Source organism: Aythya ferina, assembly GCF_964211825.1.
Source record: "Aythya ferina genome assembly, chromosome: 5".
Taxonomy (NCBI): Eukaryota; Metazoa; Chordata; class Aves; order Anseriformes; family Anatidae; genus Aythya; species Aythya ferina.
Window position 1 is genome coordinate 32515681 of NC_140301.1, and position 22162 is coordinate 32537842.

Consider the following 22162-nt stretch of genomic DNA (forward strand, 5'->3'; position numbering starts at 1 on the left):
CCCGGCCCGGCCCCGCCGCCCGCCCCTCGGCCGCCCCGCGCACGCGCGCCCCGCCGCCATTTTGTGTGGCGCCTCAGGTGCGCGGCCGGCGTGGCCGCACCGCCCTCATGGCGCTCAGCAGCCCGCAGCTCGGTGCTGCCCTGGGCAAGCCCGTCAGGCTCACCGTGCGTGGTGGTGCCTTCCAGGGCGTGCTGCAGTACCTCAGCCCCGACCGGAGGCTGCTCCTGCGGACAGGTCGGGGCCGCCTGTGGTTCCCCAGCGCCCCGGCTTGGTGTGGGGCTGGAGGCTGAGGCGCTGTTGTGGGCATTTGGTGCCTCACAGCCCTGGGGCGGCTTGCCCGGGGGGGCTCCCGCTCTTTTTTTGTGAGGAAAGCAGCTCTGTGTGAGCCTGACTTCTGGGGGACAAGCACCAGTAACTCATTCCGTCGTTAAAAGCGGTGTTTGACGCTCCTGTCCCCTGCTGTTTGAACCCCTTGGTCTGAAAGTAGCCGTGGGTGACTTCTGCAGGGACTGCCCAGGGACAGCGTGTGCGGCCTCCAGCTCACAGCCTGCCCAGCACTCGCTGTGCCTGCCGCAATGCATGTGTGTGGTTCCCCAGAGCCTAAACAGCCCTGGGATAAATAAAACACAGCCTTAAAGCTGAGATAAAAGTAGCTGGATCTGCCTGTGCTCTCTGGTTCGAGATTATGTGGGTATAGCAGACCAAAAGTCTGTCCTGTTAAGCACGCGGAGTAATTGTATGGAAATGCTGTTATGTAGAGTGAACATACTGTCCTTTAAAATCCCCATTTTATTGACTATTGTAATTAATAGAACTAGCTGGTCTTCTGTTCTTGCTTTGTTGAGTAAGTGCTAAGTTTTTACCTGTACAGCAGAACTTGACATAACCTATTTTTTCTACTCCCTGATTGCAGTGAAGAACTTGGAAACTGGCAGAAGCACCCCAGGAGTAAAGCTGTTCTTTGAACACGAGATAGTCAGTGGTGAGGCCCTAATGTGTGTTAAGACACGGGGATCATGGACGCTTGGTTCAGCATTTCAGTTTTGGTCACTGCTGGAGTCTTAAGTTGCACAACTTTTTTCTAAAGTCAGTAGGAATCAGAATGTTTTAGAAATCACACACTTTTTGTTCCCCAGTTACCTGTTAGTGAAATAGTAATCGCACGCTTCATGAAGGTCTTGTGACTGTACTGCATTAAGGCTTACAAGTAGATGAGCTAATTAATAAAGTTCAGTAAGACCACTAATGGAAATAACAATCAGGAAGTTGAGCTATGCATGCTCCCTGTTTACTTCCTGAAGGTGGAAGGCGTAATTACACGTTTATTGTGCATTCTCTTACAAGTGCAAGATGTTCTGTGCTAGGAAGTTAAATTGCTGAAAGTTCTAGTTAATTTGGTTCTGCTTTTACTTGCACAGGTGAAAGGAATCTCCACTAAGTGGTCTGCTTATGTGAGCCTTTTTCTGTGATTCACTAGTCATAAAATACAGAATTACTCAAAAAAAAAAAAAATTATAGTGTTTAAAGGTCCTATGCATTTATTTCTATGGGTGTCTGCTATCAAGTTTTGCTTTGGGGACAAAGGGCAAAGTGCTGAGGGGAAAGTAGTTAGAAGGCAGCTTATCAAGTACTTATGTGTGTCCATCTGCCTTTTTCCATTGTAGTTTTTATATCTGTACTGTTTTATGTTTTTAATAGTAAGTAGCATAATTAGTTGTAGTTCAATATTGACTTCATTTTTGGTGGGATGCTAAGCCCACTGCTTATTGTTTAAATATTAAAGTTCTGATACCTTTTTTGTAAGTTACTTATATGAGCTATTTTATATAAGTTGTACGTCAGAGTGAATTTAAAAATATTTAAGCTGTATTTTGAGTTTGTTTTCTTTTCTTGTATATATGTCTGTCCTATGCTATTTATTATTCATTATAGTTCTCCTTTTTTAACACTTGTTATTTCCTGAAAGTTGCTTGTCAGCAGCAAAATATAAATTGTTTATTTCTATTGTAGTGGAAGTGCTGGATGAACTGGATTCAGGGAATGGAGCAACAGTGCTGTCTGAGTATGTTGAAATGCCTGCATCCTTTTGTGGTAGGAGATGGGGATAGGAATGCAATTGGTAGGGGAGGCACCACCTGCATTTAATATCTTACAGATGTTCAGACCCAGCTGTGTAAAGTTTGTATTTGCTCTAAAGAGTTTAATAAGGTGATGAGTAGAAGGCCTCCACTGTTTAAAAGACTCTTTCAAACTATAACTTAGTATTTCTCCTTTTTTTATTATTATTTTTTTTTAGTTCCCATTAATGTTCCAGAGTAGAATAATTTTCATGGTTTGTTTGCAGATCAGCTTGTGGTTTCAGGGAGGGTTTTCCATGAACATTTCTTCTGCCTGAATAGTTGAAGGCGAATTGTACATGAAAGTTATGTTTATATACATGCTGTAAAATGTTTATAAACATGACTTTAGGAAGCTGGTAAGGCTATGTTTCAGACTTCTACAGTGTCCTGCTCTTAAATGGCTTTGCTTTGGGTCTTCTCACAAAACCACATTTATTTATTTTTTTTCTCCTAAGAAAAGTAGGAATGAAGAGATATCTATTGTATAGTCCTTAAAATATAGTTAGCACATAGAATTGTGATTAGCAGCACTTGTCTTGTTTGCTGCTGCCTTGTCTCCTTCTTCCCTGTCAAATAACATACATACTGTGCTCACTTGTGTGACAGATTTATTTTTGCACTAATCTTTTAATATGCCATTTTAGATGCAAGATTTTTCAGCTACATCTAAGTGTTGATCATTTATTTTTATAAATAAAGAGTTATTTTTATGTTTTATTATATTGAGGTAGGGATATACACTGTAGGAGCTCTATAATCAAAATGGGAGGGTTTTATATCAGTACACAGAAATTTATACTAATAAGGTGTATTTCACAGTAAAGTGCTCTTGATGTCGGATTGTCCTGTTTTAGAAATTAGAGTTTAAGAATTTAGAAATCTTATACGTGAGTTGGTAAACATTCACCTTACTGAAACGTCAATTTCTGGCCTCGATGTGCTACCATCTCTACTAAATATGTAATAACTTCAGCTTGATTATAGTAAAGTTTCAGTGGGTAAAGCTGTTTTACTGATCTATTAACTTGTAATCCAACTTGTAACTGAAACCTGATTACTTGAAAACTGAAACCTCTGATTATAATCAGAGGGTGATTATAATGATTAAATAATGGATCGAATATTAAAGTTTCAGTTTAAAAGTTTGCAGATTTTTTCAACTGTGTGGTTCTCGGGCTTAGATCAGGTACTTCATTCATGGTACTTTTAGCTCTTTCTTCTCTTGAAACCTTCATTGCTGACCTTTGTGGTGAATCTGTTCAGGTTCTGTTTTCACCTTTTAGTTTTAGAAATAAATCTGAAATTTCATGTGAAATAAAGATCCTGTGAGCAAAATAACCATGTAGTGGGTTAGCTTCAAAGTCTCCCATAAGAATCATGTACATGGGGTTAGGAAGTTGCATCAGTGCAGCAGTTTGTCTAGATGCAGGTAGATGGTGTTGGATGGAATTATTTTCTTTATTAAAATATCCATGCTGGTGAAATGTGTAATGTTTTGACTTTTGTGCTATGTATGGCTGTCTTGCTCCTGCAGGTGCACTTCAGCTGCTGAGGGGAATGGGGACAAAGGAGCAGACACAGGACAAGCAGATTGTAGCCCATGGAGTTCTCCAGGCATTTTCCCCGAGAACCAGCCCAGAGCCTTGAATAGCTTAAAGTACTCCCTCTCAGGTAACATGAATATTAGTCAAGCAATGTAGTTAGTGTGTGTCACACAGGATCTTCCCCCAAAGCTGTGGGCTCTTGGCTCGCCTGTATCTGGACAGGCTGTATTCTGAAAGAACAGTGGTCACAGGCAGATAGGCACAGAGCTCGGTATCAGCACACGTGCCTTTTGCCTGCAAATATGTACACAACATCAGAAAAACTTGTTTGCTTTCCAGAATGTTAATCCTGTGGTTCTCATCAGCTGTAAAAGTGGCTGAGCAGCATAACTAATTTTTGGAGAAGTCAAGCGCTTCAGCCAGTGAGCATTCCTCTGTGGTGGCTGTTTAATCTTATCCTTGTACCTGAAATGTACATGGCACGACAAATAAGTGAAAGCTCACTAAGACTCTTGCTGTTCTGTACTGCACTGGCTGTTACGCTTGGAAGGCACTTGCATTGATTTGATTGAGCGGTTCCTGCTGTATGCACACCCACAGGTGCAGATCTAAAACGCAGTTGGCTCGCCCTGTTCACATAGAGCTGTGACAGGCATGCAGGGCCTGTACAGGCTAAAGGAAGGTTGGTTGCCTTTGCCTGGGAGGGGGGGAAGAAAATGAGTGAGACTGATGTACTCTGGGAGAGCCTTTTAAAATGTTGTCATGTGATTTTGCAATAGGATGTTATTTCAGAGTTTGGAAGACTGTCCTTGTGTTGTCATGGGTGCGTGTTATTAATGTTTGCATCTTATTTAAAAGGAAAGAAAATCTTTTGAAAGCCCTTTATCTGTTCATTAGACTTGGTTAAGCAGGTGTTCTGAAATACTAAAATCTGGCTTAAATTCTGTTAGCCCTCTGTTAACAGATGCAGTTTCTTGAACTGAAATCTTTATTTTCTTTATACTTCACAAAGACAAAACAAAACACTGCAACTTTTGAACAGTCAGTATTTCTGTGAAAAATTTAGAATTTTGGCTCATGCTCAAGACTATGTATATCTGAAACAGACAGTCCAGTAAACTGAACCTGAAGTTATGGCTGTTCCATCCCTGAAGGTGTACAAAGCTGGGTTGGATGGGGTTTTGAGCAACCTGGTCTAGTGAGAGGTGTCCCTGCGTGTGGCAGGGGGGTTGGGACCAGATGATCTTTAAGGTCCTTTCAACCCAAACCATTCTGTGATTCGATGGTCTGTTTGGATGTGTTCAGGGAGTAGAGAAGAGCTGAGAAGCTAAACCAGAGAAGTAGAGTGATTATATAACTGAAATACATACTCTGTGTTCATTCAATTCAGAGTTCATTCAATCAGATGAAGCTTCTAATGCTTTTTTAACTTCATTTTAGAGAAAGAAGAAGAGAAGGTAGAGTACACAGTTATTGACTGCTTCCAGCAGAAATTTGGCCCAGCAGTAAGTATTAACTAAAGCTTTTGCTCAGCATATATGACTTTAAGCCCATTCTGTTTGGTTTGTCAGTAGCTGTTAGGTGCAAGATGGTGAGCACTGCTCCATGAGGTATTGTATTGGAAATTGTTTCTGCAGACTGTAATGAAAATTCAGTAATAAGTAGTAACTGACTTCTTAAGTCAAGTAGAAATGGTGTCACTGGTGGTCTTAGAGTATATTTAACTTGTACATACACGTACATGCAGGGAAAGAGTGCAGTGCACATGAGTTTGTAGCAGATATGAATTTGTACCATTGTGTGCTGGTTGCTGTTTTCAGAATGTTTCACCTGTAAACTGTGATGAGGAGTCAGTATTACTAGTTAGTGAACAATTATTTTCTTTAGAAAGAGAACAACATGAGGAATTGTTGGTGTTTGGAGAGGGAATCGTTTTCATGGGTGTTTAGAACTTTAGAAGCGTCTGGATGTGGTAGGAAGAATTTCAGAACCCATGATAGATTTATTGAACCTAATAGTATTTTTAGGTCTGACTTAGACCAGCAATGCTATGCCTTCCAAGCCATTTTCTCTTGCAGTTACATCATCTGGGATTTGGGTTTTTATTATGATAAATGGAGAGCGCACACAGAGGAAAAAGCTCTTTTACCACAGGGCAAGATTTCCCTGCTTACAGATTAATTTATTTTTTGCTTGAAAAAGAAGCTGACTTTTTATTTCTGCCACTCTTATGCAGCATGTGCAGTATGGGTTAATTTATCTTAATTCTCTTGAAACTTCTTGCCTCTGTGAGGGTAACAGGTTTATCTGAATACCTTAGAAGATGAGTTCCTGCTTTTATCTAACAGGAATGCCTTCTTTGTGATCTTGAGGAAGTTCCTTAAACCTAGTTAAGAGAATTTCTTCTGAGGAGATATGGGGAGTTTATAATCTTTAGTTAATGATCTCTATTAAATGTGTTGTTTCTAGTTGTGGAATACCCAGCTATCTATCTGTAACTGGACTGATCCTGCATCTGTTTGGATCGCTATATCCGCAGGATTCATTGTGTTCCTGATTTGTATTTATCTTACATATGGATCGTGACCAGAAAAATCCAGCTTTACTATTTGTCCTTCTGCTTATCGTTCTCTGGCACTGATTATTTTTGTCCCTGTTTTTCATTAGGTGCTACACCTGAAACAGCAGCATGTTGTTAGTGTAGTTGGAGAAGGTGTTAATTTATGTCGTCATGGAAAACTCTCCTGGCTTCAGGTAAGAAGCAGGTGTTTCCCCAGATGTGCCCCTAAATGGATGCAAAACTAATAAATGTTTGGGGATTAGCCTGTGCTTAAGATGTACTAATGTGACTCTTTTGGTAAGGGATATGATTTTCGTCGAGACAATTAAGTGTTTTCATGCACTACCTGTTACAGGAAGAATTATGCCATTGTAAGGCAATATAATAATTACTTGTATATCACATATATTTGTATATAACAAATAATTTGGTTGGTTTGCCATCTTTATTTACTTGAATAGAGGTAGAGGTAGTACAATAGTACAGCTGTTGCCTATGGAACAACTGCAAAACCCACCTAATCACAATGCCAATATAACTGGAGAAGTAAAATGCAGCTAAAGATGATAAAATATCTTGATTAGCTCTGATGATATAAATATCTGACCAGGAAGGGATGGAAATTAATATTGTTTTATATACTCAAAAGTATCCTGGTTTATTTTTAAGGAGGTTTAAAGTGGGCATGGTTAATCCAAAGCAAAAACTTGTGTGGGAGTTCAAACTTGCAGAAGTAAGTGTCTACAGAATGTTTGCTTTGGCATGGCTAAACTGTATTCATATATCAGCTTTTGTTAAGCCTTTATGAGTTTGAGAATAGACAACATCTAAATGTTATGGCCTATGTTGAATGGTGTAGTGGAAAACAATGTCCTTTTTTTTTTTTTTTTTTTGTAGCAGTTTTTGACACCTAAAGGAATGTCATGGAAACAATAATTTTTCTTGATCGGATTCCTTAGAAATGACATTGAGGTACATGTAGGAATTTATGCAAAGTGCTTTGGATAGGGCTTGCTCTTAAAATGCAGCAAAATGCTACCTTTAAATGTGTATAGTAGACTACTAGGTCATTTTTCCTAATTATTGTGAGTTATCTGTGAAAAAAGCAAGTCTTTCTCATAGATTAGCATTAAGGAAACTGAAAGTGTGCTGCTTAATGTGTACTTGTATATAAGGTTGTCTTGTATGTGACAGTGTGCTTTCTCCTACCTTAAAATCCATTGTTCTTGTCTCTCTCACTCATCTTCTTTCTAACTCAATTTGTCGTAGATAGCAACAAAGAGCCGTATTTTTCTGTTTGATATTTTCCTTCTGGGACCTCAAGCTTTCAAAAATGGATTACAGATGGTGCTGGAAGATAAAAACATCTTGAAGGTAAGGGTTAAGGGTGTGTGAGGACATCTGAGGTAGGAGGGGTTGCATATAGATGTAGTGATTACCAGAAAAATTGCAGTTGGATACAGGTTTGTCTGACAGCTCTTTCTTTCTCCAGGTCATACATGACTGCCGTTGGATCTCAGACTGCCTTTTTCACCAGTACAGCGTCCTTCTCTGCAATGTCTTTGATACACAGGTACCCTTCACATACTCTGGTTGGCAACAAAAGTTTTGATGAGAGAAAATCAAATCAAATCATTTGATGAGAGTTTAACTGCATGAAGTTTAACAAGGCCAAGTGCCGGGTCCTGCACCTGGGGCGCAATAACCCCAAGCAGAGCTACAGGCTGGGAGAGGAATGGTTGGAGAGCTGCCAGGCAGAGAAGGACCTGGGAGTGATGGTGGACAGTCGGCTGAATATGAGCCAGCAGTGTGCTCAGGTGGCCAAGAAGGCCAACGGCATCCTGGCTTGTATTAGGAACAGCGTGACCAGCAGGGCTAGGGAGGTGATCGTCCCCCTGTACTCAGCTCTGGTGAGGCCGCACCTCGAGTACTGTGTTCAGTTTTGGGCCCCTCGCTACAAGAAGGACATCGAGGTGCTTGAGCGGGTGCAGAGAAGGGCGACGAAGCTGGTGAGGGGCCTGGAGAACAAGTCCTACGAGGAGCGGCTGAGGGAGCTGGGCTTGTTCAGCCTGGAGAAGAGGAGGCTCAGGGGCGACCTTATCGCTCTTTTTAGGTACCTCAAGGGAGGCTGTAGCGAGGTGGGGGTTGGTCTGTTCTCCCACGTGCCTGGTGACAGGACGAGGGGGAATGGGTTTAAGTTGAGCCAGGGGAGTTTTAGGCTAGATGTTAGGAAGAACTTCTTCACTGAAAGGGTTGTGAGGCACTGGAACAGGCTGCCCAGGGAAGTGGTGGAGTCACCATCCTTGGAAGTCTTCAAAAGACGTTTAGATGTAGAGCTTAGGGATATGGTTTAGTGGAGGGCTGTTAGCGTTAGGTTGGAGGTTGGACTCGATGACCTTGAGGTCTCTTCCAACCTAGAAAATTCTGTGATTCTGTGATTCTGTGAAAACTGAGCCTTATTCAGAGCCTTCTTTCAAGGAAGGTTTAATGTCAGTGGAATGTGGTGATAGTTGAGCCTTCTAAATGTATTTTTGTTCCAGGTAAGAATTGCCAGGCAAGGCTGCTATTTAGAGCTTGTCTTGTGTAGACCAGAATAGATTAAAAATACTAGTTTTTCACAGAACAAGCTTTTATCTTAGTCAAGAGAAGCATCAATCTATGAGAGGTGCTTTGGGTATCTCTAAATCCCCATTTTAAGAGATTGTTAATATCTAATACTAGCAGCATTTTTTTATTTATTTATTTTTTTTAATATATGCTAATGGGTCTTGATAAAACTTGGCACAACCTGATGCTACTGTGGCTTTAACTGGAGCCAGATAGACTTGTGTTTTATATTTCTGGTTACCCTTTCTGACCCTTTCACAAGTGCAGAAAACAGACTTACAGGTATCCAGGAATGGGAGTGTCTGTTAATAAACACAGTTGTGGAAGTGAGAGTATAGGCCAGATAATCACAAAAATCTTTGCTTTTGCTAGTGCTAGCTCTGGTAATTGTTGTAGTTAAAATGTTGCATGACTAAGTGGAAAATTAGAGCCTTTTCAGAGAAGAAAATAACAATGTCTATCACTGTTTGTAGTGGGTGTGGGTGTGTTATTCTTGTCCTTGTGTGTGCACTGATTTTTCATGTCATAAACATGACTGTCTGTAGTAGTTCTTCAAAGTCCTAGTCTGGGTTATATAGTAAATGTTATACAACAAAACTTTCTTTCAGTCCCTCTCTGATGTTAGTTTGGCCTTCTGCCCCTAAAAATTTGTAGTGTTCTACTACAAGTCAAGTATCAATCAATGTCAGTGTTAAGTCTGGACTGCATGAAAAAGGTCAAGAAGAAAATTCCTACCAGTGCTGCTAATGTATTAACTAGGCAATTGTGCTGCCTAGAACATGTAACTGGTACAGTGGAAATACCTAACCAGACTGACCCATGCTAGGACCTCTGAGGCCCATAAATGGCTCTCATAGTTCTGTTTCAGTGTGAGCTGACACGCATGCTTTTCTTGCATTAATAGATCTTTAGGCTTAGATTCAATTACTCTGATCCATTGATCTGAGTCTGAATCATACATCCAATATAAGTAAGCTAGGGGAGCAGTTTGGTTTTGACTGCCCTAAAGCGTGCCTGTTATTACAGTATGGAGCTGTCATCTACTTTTGTCATCTACTGTCTGGAGACAGTAACCGGGAAATTCCTATGAGCAAACTCTCACAGGGGCTCTTTGTGAAGCACTTAACACTGAGAAGCAATTCTTAAAATTGGAGCAGGCTGCATACACAAGTGCACGTGCAAGTGAGACTGTTTAAAAACACAGCAGTGAATTGAAGAATTCTGGTTTAAATGGGATTCTGCCTGCATCATTTGAAAAGTTTTACCCATGGTTTGGCCAGTTGCTGTAACTGTTTGTTGCTTGTAATAATATACATGTAGTGCACATCAGTGAAAGGTTTCTAATGTGCATCCATAATGCTGCCTTCTCAGACTCTTCTGTGCTGCACCATCAGATTAGAGCATTCTCATGCTCTGAAATCTCTGCTTCTTTTAAAATGTTGTTGGCTGCATAGTTGTTTACAATTAAATGAAATAATGCAATTCTTCTTAGATGTGTGTACCAGAAGAATAAAGAAAGGACAACAACTTGAGACTGTCCATAAAACAGAGGTTCATGCTAAGTTTAATCATAAAATGTGAAAGTGATGTATTTGTGGTCTGGTTCCACAGATCAACACACGTACACACCTCTTTAGCATGTAGTAGTCAGTTTCTGCCCTTGAATCCAAGCCATTAGCATGCAATGACTAAGATTTTCTGAGAGAGTTCAGTGATAGCTAAAACACTGTTTTCATTGTTAAGTTTGTTTTCTAATCTTGTGCATTCAGATTAGGATTTTTATGAATAGACTGCATTTTTGTTTAAATATTTAAGTCTATTATCTTCTTGTTTGGAAAGCATTCACTTTTTTTTAAAAAAAACAAAAACTAGTAATTCCCTCTCTAACCTTCTGGAGGAATGGAATATTCATCTCCATAGATTTGAAAGTCTTTATCTTGACTTTGAGTAAAAATAACTGACTGCTTCAGAAGGTCTTTCCTGAGGTTCCTCTTCATCTGCATTTGGCCATTGAGAGCTAAAAGCCAAATGAGTTTTTAGTGGTCAGAGGTACAGTAAAAAGGTCTGTTCAGTAAGAAATGATGGAAACTCCCTCTTTACCTGGTTATTTGTGCTTACAAACCAGTGAAAGTCAGCTTTCACTGGGTCTTAATTTTCCTGTCTTCAGTGAATTAATCAGATTGGATTACTGCAGTTCCTTTCTCCATGTATACTGTTACTTTTTAGCTGATGCTTGTAGACTTCTTTGGACTACAGCAGCGTAGTCAGCATACCAGAAGTATAGGCTGTCCTAGATCCTTTGTTCTACTACAGAGCATCGGAGGTCTGACATCATTTCTTTCCTTAGTCCAAGATGGCTTGTTCTACTTGTGGTGCACTAGCATTTTTCATCTTCCTCATAATACTTTAGTAAAAGCTTTTATTCCTTGGGAATTCAGTAAATGGATTTGCTTACTGCTTTCTTCTGATAAGCACAGTAAATACATGGCTTCTCTCCCAGAGAAGGCAGCTGATGCCTTAGAGTCAGCTTTACTCAGTAGTAAATCATACCAGTTTGTTTGCCTTTGCTATTGGATGGGAAAATAGATGTATTTTCAAAAGACTTAGTTAAGTTAAAAGACTTAGATAAGTCAGGAACTGGGAGGCTAGTCTTGGAATTTGCACTCAGTGTAAGTGGCCAGAAGAAGTCAAAGCTAGAAAATCCTGTTGTCACCATTGCAGGGGTTGGACTGGGGCTGTAAAGCGCTGTATGGCCTGGTCTGGATAGCACATGGACAGCTCCTGGTAGAACAGCTCAAACAGCAGCTTCAGCTGTAACGCTTGCAGTAAAACTGGGCTAGCATGTAAACTCCAGGTTTTGTTGGCAGGTCTGTAGATACTTGCGTTAAGAGTGTTGGCTTCAGGTTTCGTAACAAAGTTAGAAAGGAGACAACGATTATGAGAGGTCAGCGGGGATTCCAGAGGACCAGAGTAGGAGTCTGGGGTTTTGAGTAGGAGAGAAAGTCTGAGAACTTGGTTCTAATGATGCATCACTCAAGTATTAGATTTTGAAGGTGGCTCTAGCCTTTTCAGTTTCTCTTCTCTGCTTCCCTGGTGGGTAGACTCTCTTCCAAGCTTCTGTTTTCCATTGTCACCGCTCTGCACCTGTTAAAATAGTCCCAGTCATCCTAGTGTTCCCTAATTAGTAGCAAAAATTGGAGCCTGATACTGTGAAGGGTAAAAAGGATAAAACCAGCATAGGAAACAAGCAAAAAATATGCCATGCAGTTACTGCTGTAGGTTGTTGTCTCTTTCAGTTTTGGGTCTGTATGCTGTCAAAGATAAGTTTTACTGGCAAAATCAGTTTTTTGTCAAAAGGTTTTAGACCATTTACATATTCTTTCATCGTGTTTTCCTTGCATTGCATCACTACTTTGTGTTTAAAAAAAAAAAAGCAACAAGAAGTAGGGGAAGTATCACTGTGTGCTTACTCTCTTCTGATACTATTCCTAATGTGCTGTCTGGAGAAATCATTCTTATAACCTGATTTACTCTTCATTTAACTTGATGGCTTTAAGGAGTCAGACTACTACTTCTGCAATTGTATACAGTCAAAATGAGGATTAATGTGTCTGCAGTATATTTTTTGTATTGTAATATGCTTCCCCTCTGTCAAATCTCCACATTCTCTGCTTTTGCTCATCAGACACTGGGGAGGACATACTGATTTCTTCCATCACAGGTGGCTGATGTTCTGCAGTTCTCAATGGCAACAGGAGGCTACTTTCCACACCGTGTCTGCACGTTGCAGGAGTGTTTGATGCAGCACTTGAAGATACCTTCCAAATGGGATGCCCTCATGAAGTGCAGGCAGGAAGTGGCTTCAGTGAGTTGATTCAGTGAGGCACCTCTGAAGACTGAATTGTGAGCTGTGCTGTGCCCCTTTTCAGATTCTTTTTTTTTCTTTTTTTTTCTTTTTTTTTTTTTTTTTTTTAAGAGCATGGCACTCTTTAGTAGTCAAATTGCTGTAGTTAAGGACATTTCGTAATAGTCATTTGGGAGACAGATGCATGCTTCAGCTCCCGTCAATGCTTATGCTAGTATTTCCTAATAGTACATTTGAAATTGAGTATTGAAGAAACACAAAGCTTGTGCAATAGAAGTTTTGCGTAACTGGTAAAAAATGGTCTGGATATCTTAATATACTTGACTAATTCTGAAACCTAGCTCCAAAAGAACAAATCGGGTAAAATGAACCCTGAGTCATGTAGGGAAAGAGGAAACACTCTAGCCAGCACTGCGAGAATGGAAAAATGAGAGTAACAGCACAGTTCAGTGTCATTTGCTATATAATTGTCCGTGTTTTTGTTAATCTTTCAGAGAGGGACAGGCAAGGGAAGTCTTAATAGGCAAGAAGTTCCCAAGATCTGGGGAGTGTAACCTGGATAAATAGCATGTAAATAGGCTGGTGCCAGGTGTGATATCTCTTTGTTGAATTTTTAATCACCTGACCTTTCTTTTAGTTGAGGGGGCTGGGAGGAGGACTTCCAAAGATACTGTTAAATGTGGGAGGAGCTAGATACTTAATGAGACCCCGCTATGCAGACAGGATTTCTTTTGTGAATGGGAACAAGCTCTGTTCTGCCAGACCATCTTTTTCTGCCTTTATACTAGTTTTGTAACTTCCTGAGTAAATCTGAGTGGTTTTGCACAATCTATTCATTGATAGGAAGTTTTCATCAAAAGCCTCAATTATATACCTTTTGATATGGCTATAATTTGTTCAGGCAAATTATTTTTAAACTGATAGCTGCTCAGTGAAATCTCAAATTTGAACACCTCTTTATTTTTTACTTTGGTGTCTGAATTCCAATAGCGTCTGTCAGAATTTCATTTTAGAGAATTCTGTATGGCAAATCTAAGCCAAATGACAACAGGCTTGCCTTCCATGTTTAGCTTTCACAAGTCATTCTATTGGTCTGAAGATGAAAAGTAAAAAATGACTGTGTAATACGTGTATAGTAAGTATACCACCATAAGGGACTGTAGCGATACTTCTGCTCACAGTATCATGGTCATGCTGCTTCACTGGGACTTACAGAACATGAGAGTTAGTTTCAGTTGTGCTGACTGAAATTGTTCCTATCCCTGGCTGCTTCCCTGATGGGAGATTTTTTTCCAACTTGATCTTTAGGTTTCACTCTTTGAAAGATGCAGCTAGTTTCCTACCTTGTTTTAGACAGATGAGAGACAACCTAGCTTTACACACTGTAGTAGGTGTACGTTGTTTTTTCTGTTGTTTTTTAAGAAGTAATTCCTCCCAGAGTTCCTCTTCTCTGATATCCCCAGGGTTGTATGCAGATGGCCTTAGAAACTGCAAGCGTTCAATAGTACTGAAATAGAGATCAGGATCTGGCAATATTGTTTAAACTGCAGTAGAACGTGATGAAAAGTTTTGTTATAATTCTTGCTACTGGAATAACTGTTTTCATTTGTATTGGGATACACAGGAGAATCCCAATATATGGTTCTTGAGACCCTTTCCACCTTCTCTGCTTCAAGCGCTTGCTCTGAAGGCTATGTACCTTCTGATGGTCCACTCATCTCTAATGGATAATTTGATGTCTGACCTAACAGCTGTGGTGAATGATTACTTAAATGCTTATCGGAATGGATCTGGAGATCACCTTAGGAGCACAAAGGTGGGTATGTCCTAGCTTGTGTCTCGGCCTGGTAATGTGATCTAAGGCTCTGATGGATGAACTCTGGAGGACATAGTTAAATTAGCTTCCTCTTCTGCAGCTGTGCACCCTACTTCATGCCACATCTTGCTTCTGGAGCACAGCAGCAGAAGTGATGGTGTCTGTCACCATCCCTGGAAGTCTTTAAAAGACGTTTAGATGTAGAGCTTAGGGATATGGTTTAGTGGGGACTGTTAGCGTTAGGTCAGAGGTTGGACTCGATGATCTTGAGGTCTCTTCCAAGCTAGAGATTCTGTGATTCTGTGATCTGCCTGCCTTTCAGGTCAGTCTATTTGCACAAATGCACATTAACTTAGTACTGTGGGTGGTGAGCTGCAACTGTTAAGGAATGGACACATGCCTTCTGTTCATTTTGATCTGAGTTTGAGAACCTCTGGGCTCAGTGGAGGGTACGTGTGTTTGTGGACATGAAGAGCAACAGGCAGTTGCAAAGTGGTGTTATTTGGAGCTGCCAGAGTTGCTTTGGTTTGATAAGAAGTTTTACTCCCCAAAAGTTGTTAATTTTTTTTTTCTCCAGTTGTTCACCCTTATTGCTGAGTTATTTGAATATCCTGTGTGTTTCTGAGAAATGTTATGTTTTGTTGCCCAAAGGTTTTTATTTCTGTAAGGACATGAGTTACTTTTTTCTTTCAAATCTATTGTCATCTGAGTTATCTAAAAAATCCAGTCACGTAACACTTTTCATCTTTGGTTACGTAGAGCCAGTAGTATTGCTGTCCAGATAACTTTTAGTGGCTTTTGTATGGCAGACACTTCAGTAATTCCTTCTTCATTTATAGAGGTAGTTGTGTGCAGGATTTTTGGTTAAGGAACTTGATCTTCTTCATTGATGGGAAGAAAGTTCCATGCAAACCAAATAGGCAGTGGTGATGGTGTGGTCTTTTTCAGTGTCTTTAGTGAAGAAATCTTAGCAGGGCTTGTAATAACTATGTAAGATACGGCTGCTGTTAAGATAGAGCAAAAGGTAAGTTGCCAGACATCTTCATTCATCATGAGGAGACTGAACTAACGTGATTAGATCATGTCATTAGCTCATTTTTGCGGTTGTAAATACCTTGAAATATTTGTTTGGAAAAGTGAATACAGGTCTATCTTAAGGGACAGGTTTATCTGTTTCTTTGCCCTGGTTTAACAAAGCACTTGAGTACAGACTTGAATCCTTTGAGAACTATGTAAGGGCTCAGAGCAGTAAATCCCATTAGTGAGGATTTAAGAGGAGATGAATGTAGATAACCACAAGAGGTCACAGTTGCTTCACAGATCATATCTGAAAACCTTTTCTTTTGAAAGAAGAGTTTTCAAAAACAGAAGGTTGTGTATACCTCATTGAAAAAAATGAGCATGACATCTGAATTTCCAGTGTATCTGTCCTATGTTTGCATGCATTTTAGAGGGGAAAAGAAATGTTTTTTAGAAGTGAAAAGATTACAGAGTAATTAACATTGGGCTATTTGTTTGTAGAATTTTCAAACAGTAGTCAGGTTAACAGTTGCTGAAGCCAATCCTTTCTTAAATCCATTTACTGCATAAGATTAGCCAAGGGATTAATTTGATCATGAGCATTTCAAATGGCATTTTTAAGGCTTATTTAATATCACATCTGATGGTCATACTTGCAGTTGCTTTAGGAATCTTGTAGTATGGACAGTAAGAATAGCCATTTTTACCATCATTTCACTGTTAATCATTTTCCTTTTTATATCTTGTAAGAGGATCACACAGATGAAAGTCCCATACTAGAACAAAAATCTGCTTGATACGTATTTAAAGCCCAAGCAAACCTCCATGGTTTGGTGCTTTTTTTTTCTGTTATTTGTTTGTGTGTTTTTTTTTGATTTTTTTGATTTTTTTCAACGAAGTAAGAAATCAAAGTTAATTTTAAGGACATCCTTTGTGAGTTGACAAGTTCAACTAAATCTGGTTAAAAATAATAAATAGTTTTATGCAACTTGTAGTTTCTCTGACTGTTTATTAATTCCCTGAATCAAAGAGCGTTTATTCAGATCCGGTTCTCTTGTGGAGCTAAAGTATAAAGCTACTTGGAAAATCCTTTTACTGTAAAAGAGCTATTTTACTTCTTATACCGACTAGTTAAAATTTAAGTTAAGCTCTGTGGGATTTACTGGCTTGTAGTTGGGATATAATTCTACAAAATATCACTTGAAGAGGTCTCATACCAACTAAAAGAATATGGAGCAATCTGATAGAAAGCACTGAATGAAGAGGCAACCTCTTGAAGTTAACTTTTTTTTTTTTAAAGGTGACCTGAATCTAGCAGGATTTATACATGGCTGGACATTGTCCTTCCTTTCTTATTTGACCTTCCATAGTTAACTTCTAGTCTACTGTACTTAATTGTTCAACATCCTAATTCTTCAATGTAGCTGTCTTTCTTTATTAGTAAAGTGGGCCCATTTTTACTTGGAATTTGCTGGATGTAGATCTTCTAACTGTTCAATCACCATTGTAGCAAAAACATTGCTGGACTCCTGGTGTACAGCAGTTTGGTATGATGAGCTCGTCTTATCTTGGAGCCAGACTCCAGCAGCAGCAGAGTCCCTGTGCTTGATGACTTTGTTCTCCAAGCATCATCTGACGCAGTTCTAATGCTACTTCAGGAGAAACAGTGGATCTCCTTAGATTCTGAAGTAAATACCTGTGCAGGGGAAACACTCTGAGAACATGAAATAGGAGTCTACTGTGCTCTCTTCATGCATTATGGCAACCGTGGAGAACCAGAAGTGAGTCCTCAGTTGCTGAAGCAGGACTGCAGCAAAGCCCATGAATGCTCCGGGGCCATAAAGTCATTTTGCACAAGCTGCCATGGTGAATCGCAGCTTCTAGATCAGAGCTGACACCATTGAACTTCAGCTCAGATTAGTGTTGTGGCATCCTCCTAATCTTTCCTGGGTCACTGCTGCATCCAGAAATTCATCATGCCAACAGCTATTGTGTCTTACAACAGTATCAGGATACATGCGGTGAAAAAGATGTTTTGGCTTTCCAGACCAAGGTTGCCTGTGAATTGAGTAATGCTGAGTACTGAGGAATAATGCTGAACAATGGCTATCAGGGCAACTAGCAACTCCCTCCTTTCTCTGTCTAATCAGGGGATTCTGCCTCTGGGAGCAGATTCTGCCTCTGGGTGGGGCCCTCTGTTGTTCCTATTCTCAGGAACAGAAAAAGAAAGGAAAAGTGAACATGCATAATCAAGGAGAAAGAGCCAAGCCTCCTCAGTTGCCCTGCAGCGAGGTCACTGCATTCCCTTAGGGGTTGCTGCATCCAGTACAAGATGAGGAAAGATAGGTGTGAATTAGGCTGATGAATGTAATTGTGCTGTAAAGTGTAACTTCTTTACCAAAAGGGTTGTTAGACTTTGGAACAGGCTGCCCAGGGAAGTGGTGGAGTCACCATCCCTGGAGGTCTTTAAAAGATGTTTAGATGTAGAGTTTAGGGATATGGTTTAGTGGGGACTGTTAGTGTTAGGTCAGAGGTTGGACTTGATGATCTTGAGGTCTCTTCCAACCTAGAAATTCTGTGATTCTGTGTGATTCTGTCTTTCTCAAGTGGTGATCTTCCCTCACCGCTGAGAGCGAGCTTATCCTAGATTTCCCAACTCTGGGTCTCTGCTATTTCCTGTATTTTCAGCATTGCTTTCTGCCAGGAGTAACTACTCTCTTTGTGGACGCAGAAATGAAGTAAAATGGATTTCTGTGCCTCTGCAGTGCTGTCTCTAGAAATAAGCTAGTACAGGAGCTGTGTGTGAAATTTCCAATTGTCCTTGTAGATTTCTGTTGTATGTGGTTAGGGGTTTGAAAGTATCACTGCCTTTTGATGTGTAGGACTTAGATTCAAAGAAGCAAATGCTGCCTGGGAGCACATTGGTGTTAAGAAGCAAGTGATCTCTTAGAAGCGCAGCACTTTAACTGGTGGTTGTTCACAAGCAGAGCTTTGGTACTGTAGCACAGTTGTGGCAGTCGGGAAGCTGGATGCAAGTTCTTCTGGCTAAACAGACCTGAAGGTGGGGGGTTTGCAACTAAGCGCTTCATCTGCTTTTTTTCTTAATGCTGTCTGAACTATTTTGCCTTCCTCTGGATCTGCGCGGACTTCTAGATGCAGGTTTTGTGAGGCATGGTTTCCCTTTACAAAGGCTATGATGACTCCCATAGAGTATCCTATCTGTATTTTTACTTCTCCTGCTCTTGGTGTTTCTGCCAGTGTGCCCATACCGACAGCTGCCTGAACCAGCATGAAGCTTTCCCCTGTCTTCCCCTGGCCTGTCTTTAAACATGCACCATCGTCCAGTCCCTGGATATCAAGGCAGGTTTTAAGCAAGTTACTAGAGTTGCTTGTTCAGCTGTTTCATCACTGTTCCAGGAATCTTGGGTGAAATGCACCTCGCTGTTTCTGTTTAAAGTATCAGGACAAATATTTATGCAACAATCTGAAACATTCTGGATACACAACAAGTGTTTTTGGGGTGGGAGCCTCCACATTTTTTCATGTTGAATGCAGAAGTGAAAATATGTTGTGTTTGTTCCTGTGCTGCTTTTGTGTTCTGACCATCGCTTGGCCCAGCAGCATGGCTGATGTTTTATGTGCTTCTTGTGTTTACAGAAAGTTTTGTTTTGTTTTTGCTAAATAATAATTAAATTCTTCTGGCCTGCCTTTTGTTTGTTCTGCAACTTCATCCTTCCTGATTTCTTCATTTGGATGGGGCTTCACTGTTCTGAAGGGTAATTATTTAATAGTTTCTGTTCCCCTGCTCTGCAGTCCTGCCGGTTTCCTTTCACTTTCTGTGATGTTTTGCCGTTAAGTAATGTTTGCTCTGTGCTGCCTGTGTGTTGTCTTGAAGTTGTCCCCATGCAACCTGCTAGAACTGAATTTGCTTGGCTGCTTGTTAGCAAGCTTCCTTATTTATGTGCAACTCCCCTTTCTATAGATGAAAGCAGTTGTGGATATTTTTGTTGTTCCTACAAGCACGGCGAGCACTGCAGTCCTTGTTAATAGCGGATCCTCAAATGGTTTTGAATGAAAATGAATGAAAATGTGATGTTTTGTACAGAGTTCCATGCACTGTTCAGAACCAAGTCAAGGAATCACAGAATCATTCAAGTTGGAAAAGACCTCCAAGATCATCTAGTCGAATCTTTAAGGAGAGCATTTCTTCTCATGTTCTTCCTAAGCAGCTGTTCTATTGATTTATAAACTATGTTGTTGTTTTTATATATATATACATTTGTTTTTAGGATACAAATACCATGTTTTTAAAGAAAAGCCAGAAAAGTTGCCTTTGCAGTGGCTTCTACCAGGAAAACTGAACTGGTCATGCCTCTATGGGGGCTTTACACCTTTATAGTGCAAAAGATCTCAGGAGAAATCTAAATCCCATATGCAAAATATTACTTAAATCTTGAAGATCTGCGTAATAAAGGAACAAACAATAAAGCAGGCCTAATCTTTGGGTTGCCTTTGAAAGGGAGAGGAGTGTCTCCCCCTCCCTCCCCCCAAGATAGTGTTTGCAGGTAGTTAATGCATTCAGTAGATGTAATGGGAGATGATTATTCTATTTCATTGGCTAATTACAGAGGGAGCTCTTATCTGATATTAACAAAAGTAGAGCATGTGTATGCATATGTATTGTTTTGATTTCTTTTCTCTTTCTTTTCTTTTTCCCTTATCAGCCCACTTGCAGGGAGCTGCCAAAGGAGCTGCGTCAGCTGGCAGGCGACCAGAAGCTGCGAAGGGAGAAAGCAGTGAAAGACTACAGGATGAATGAGGATGGGCTTTTGATCAGGCCAGCCATGAAAATAAATGAGAAAAACGATCCACAGAAGGATGGGGCGCATAGAGATGACAGGGACTGTCTTCCCCCAAATGGAGCAATGAGTCGAACATCCTTCAACAATCAGGATCTACTTTGTCAGGAAGAGCATGAGAATCAAAATCAAGTGGCAAGACTGTGGGAGAACTTCAAACCAACCTCAAACTAGTTGTAAAAAAAAAATCTTTGATACAGGTGACTTGGTGAGCTCAAATTGCAAATCCGAGGACATCCAAATGAATGAAAAGGGGCTGTTCCCCGTGTAGAAGTACCAAATGAAAACTCCTCTCTTTAAAAGGACAGATAAACAGGTTGTTGATGGGAAATAATGATGGTTTCTCTAATGCTAAGGCAATTCCTGCTGTGTGATTTGTCAAGATCTGTTTTGAGATCTTTTTTTTTTTTTTTTTTTTTTTTTTATGAGCTGGTTTTGCTCTTGACTTTTTTATTAGACAAGTGTCTTCAGTTGTATTGGTTCTTTTGTTGTCAACTGTTGCAGCGTATGTAAAACTCCCACACAGACCAAACATCTAAATAGGGGAGCTCCTAACGTGTCTGTTCATTGAGATTAGAAAGGGATTGCTTGGAAAAAAAAATACGAGTTCTGGCCAACTAACGTGGGCTTGGTTTATACACAGATAAGTCTCTTGGTATATCTAAACAACAGCCACGATTAGGAGAGTGCAAAGGATCCCGCCCTAACCAACAGCTGTCATGGCAAAAACGGCAGAGGTGTACTCACTAAAAGGACTCTTCTGCCAACTCAGGGAGATTTTAGGCTAGCTGACAAAAGAAGCATTCTGCTTATTATGTTGCACTCTGCCATTGTGTGTCAGCCCTACTCTATCAGACTTGTGTAGATAAGGCAGTAGCAGTAATGTGTGTATATGCACAAGTGTCTATTCTGAAAGTGGGAGGAGAACAGTTAAATTAGTTGCAAAGGTGTCTAGCATTTTCCTCCAAGATATAACAGCAAAACTAGTTTATTCTCGGTGTGCTTGCTTTGGCTGTTATTCAGTAAAAGTAAAACTTCTCCAGCTGATAGTGCTCTGCCACAGTGACAAAGGACGTGCAGGCAGTGCCTGAGTCTTGGACCATTTTTTGGTGTAACCTTAATGGTATTCTGTAACTAAATTGTATAGGTACTTTGTCGCAGTTTGCTGTAGAAAAAATAAACCAGGTTTGAAACAAGTTTCATACAGGTTTTTATGTGGAGATGGAGTCTGTTTCACTTGGGCTGCTAGGAGATGGGCCCCTTCTCAGCACTGGATTTCATACCGTTTATCTGGAACCAGACTTCCCTAGGCAGGCGGATGCTGTGGAACACGCGGGCTGCTCAGAGCCTCGCATTTCACAGCTGCACTCCCCTGGGCCCACCCGCTCCCCTCAGAACAGGGCCCACGGCAGCGAGTCCGATAGGGGCGGGGAGGGCCGCTGGGTGCAGGGCTTCGAGGAGGCCCAGGCGGGGCCGGCCTGGGTGCAGGACCCAGCCTGAGCTCCACGGGCGGCCTCCCAGGGGGGAGGGAGCCCGAGCCGCGCTCTTGCTCTTGGCCTCCTCAAGGAGCCGCGCGGGGCTGGGGGGGTCCCCGCGGGGCCTCCCCGGTGCCGCCCGCCGGCAGCGCCCCCCTCCCCTCCCGCTCCCCCCCGCCCTTCCGGCGGCTCAAGGGCGAGCGCGGCCCTGCGCTTCCGGCGCCCCCCCCCTCCCAACCGCGTCCCGCAGGCATCGCGAGAGCTCCCCCGCCTCCCGCGAGACCCGCCGGCTCAGC

General features: G+C 41.1%; 1 protein-coding gene across 3 annotated transcripts; it reads left to right on the plus strand.

Moving 5' to 3' along the window:
• The first annotated feature begins 43 nt into the window (after positions 1-43).
• EXD1 (exonuclease 3'-5' domain containing 1) lies at positions 44-21587 on the plus strand. Of its 3 annotated transcripts, none has more exons than XM_084521022.1 (11): positions 44-234; positions 914-982; positions 2011-2062; positions 3655-3791; positions 5105-5169; positions 6332-6418; positions 7494-7598; positions 7717-7797; positions 12553-12696; positions 14321-14512; positions 20257-21587. In XM_084521022.1, the coding sequence occupies exons 1-11, from the start codon at positions 108-110 to the stop codon at positions 20563-20565; spliced, it is 1368 nt and encodes a 455-aa protein (XP_084377148.1). In that variant the 5' UTR covers positions 44-107; the 3' UTR covers positions 20566-21587. The 3 variants fall into 3 exon arrangements, with proteins under 3 accessions (XP_084377148.1, XP_084377150.1, XP_084377149.1); XM_084521023.1 differs by having other exon boundaries at positions 59-77; positions 914-1086; XM_084521024.1 differs by lacking the exons at positions 12553-12696; positions 14321-14512.
• Positions 21588-22162: the final 575 nt, after the last annotated feature.

Excerpts from the sequence above, each read along its gene's own strand:
- EXD1 (XM_084521022.1), top strand. The coding sequence starts at position 108 with ATGGCGCTCAGCAGCCCGCAGCTCGGTGCTGCCCTGGGCAAGCCCGTC. Across the intron at positions 7,599-7,716 it reads AAGATAAAAACATCTTGAAG|GTCATACATGACTGCCGTTG; the intron begins GTAAGGGTTAAG and ends TTCTTTCTCCAG. Across the intron at positions 7,798-12,552 it reads GCAATGTCTTTGATACACAG|GTGGCTGATGTTCTGCAGTT; the intron begins GTACCCTTCACA and ends CTTCCATCACAG.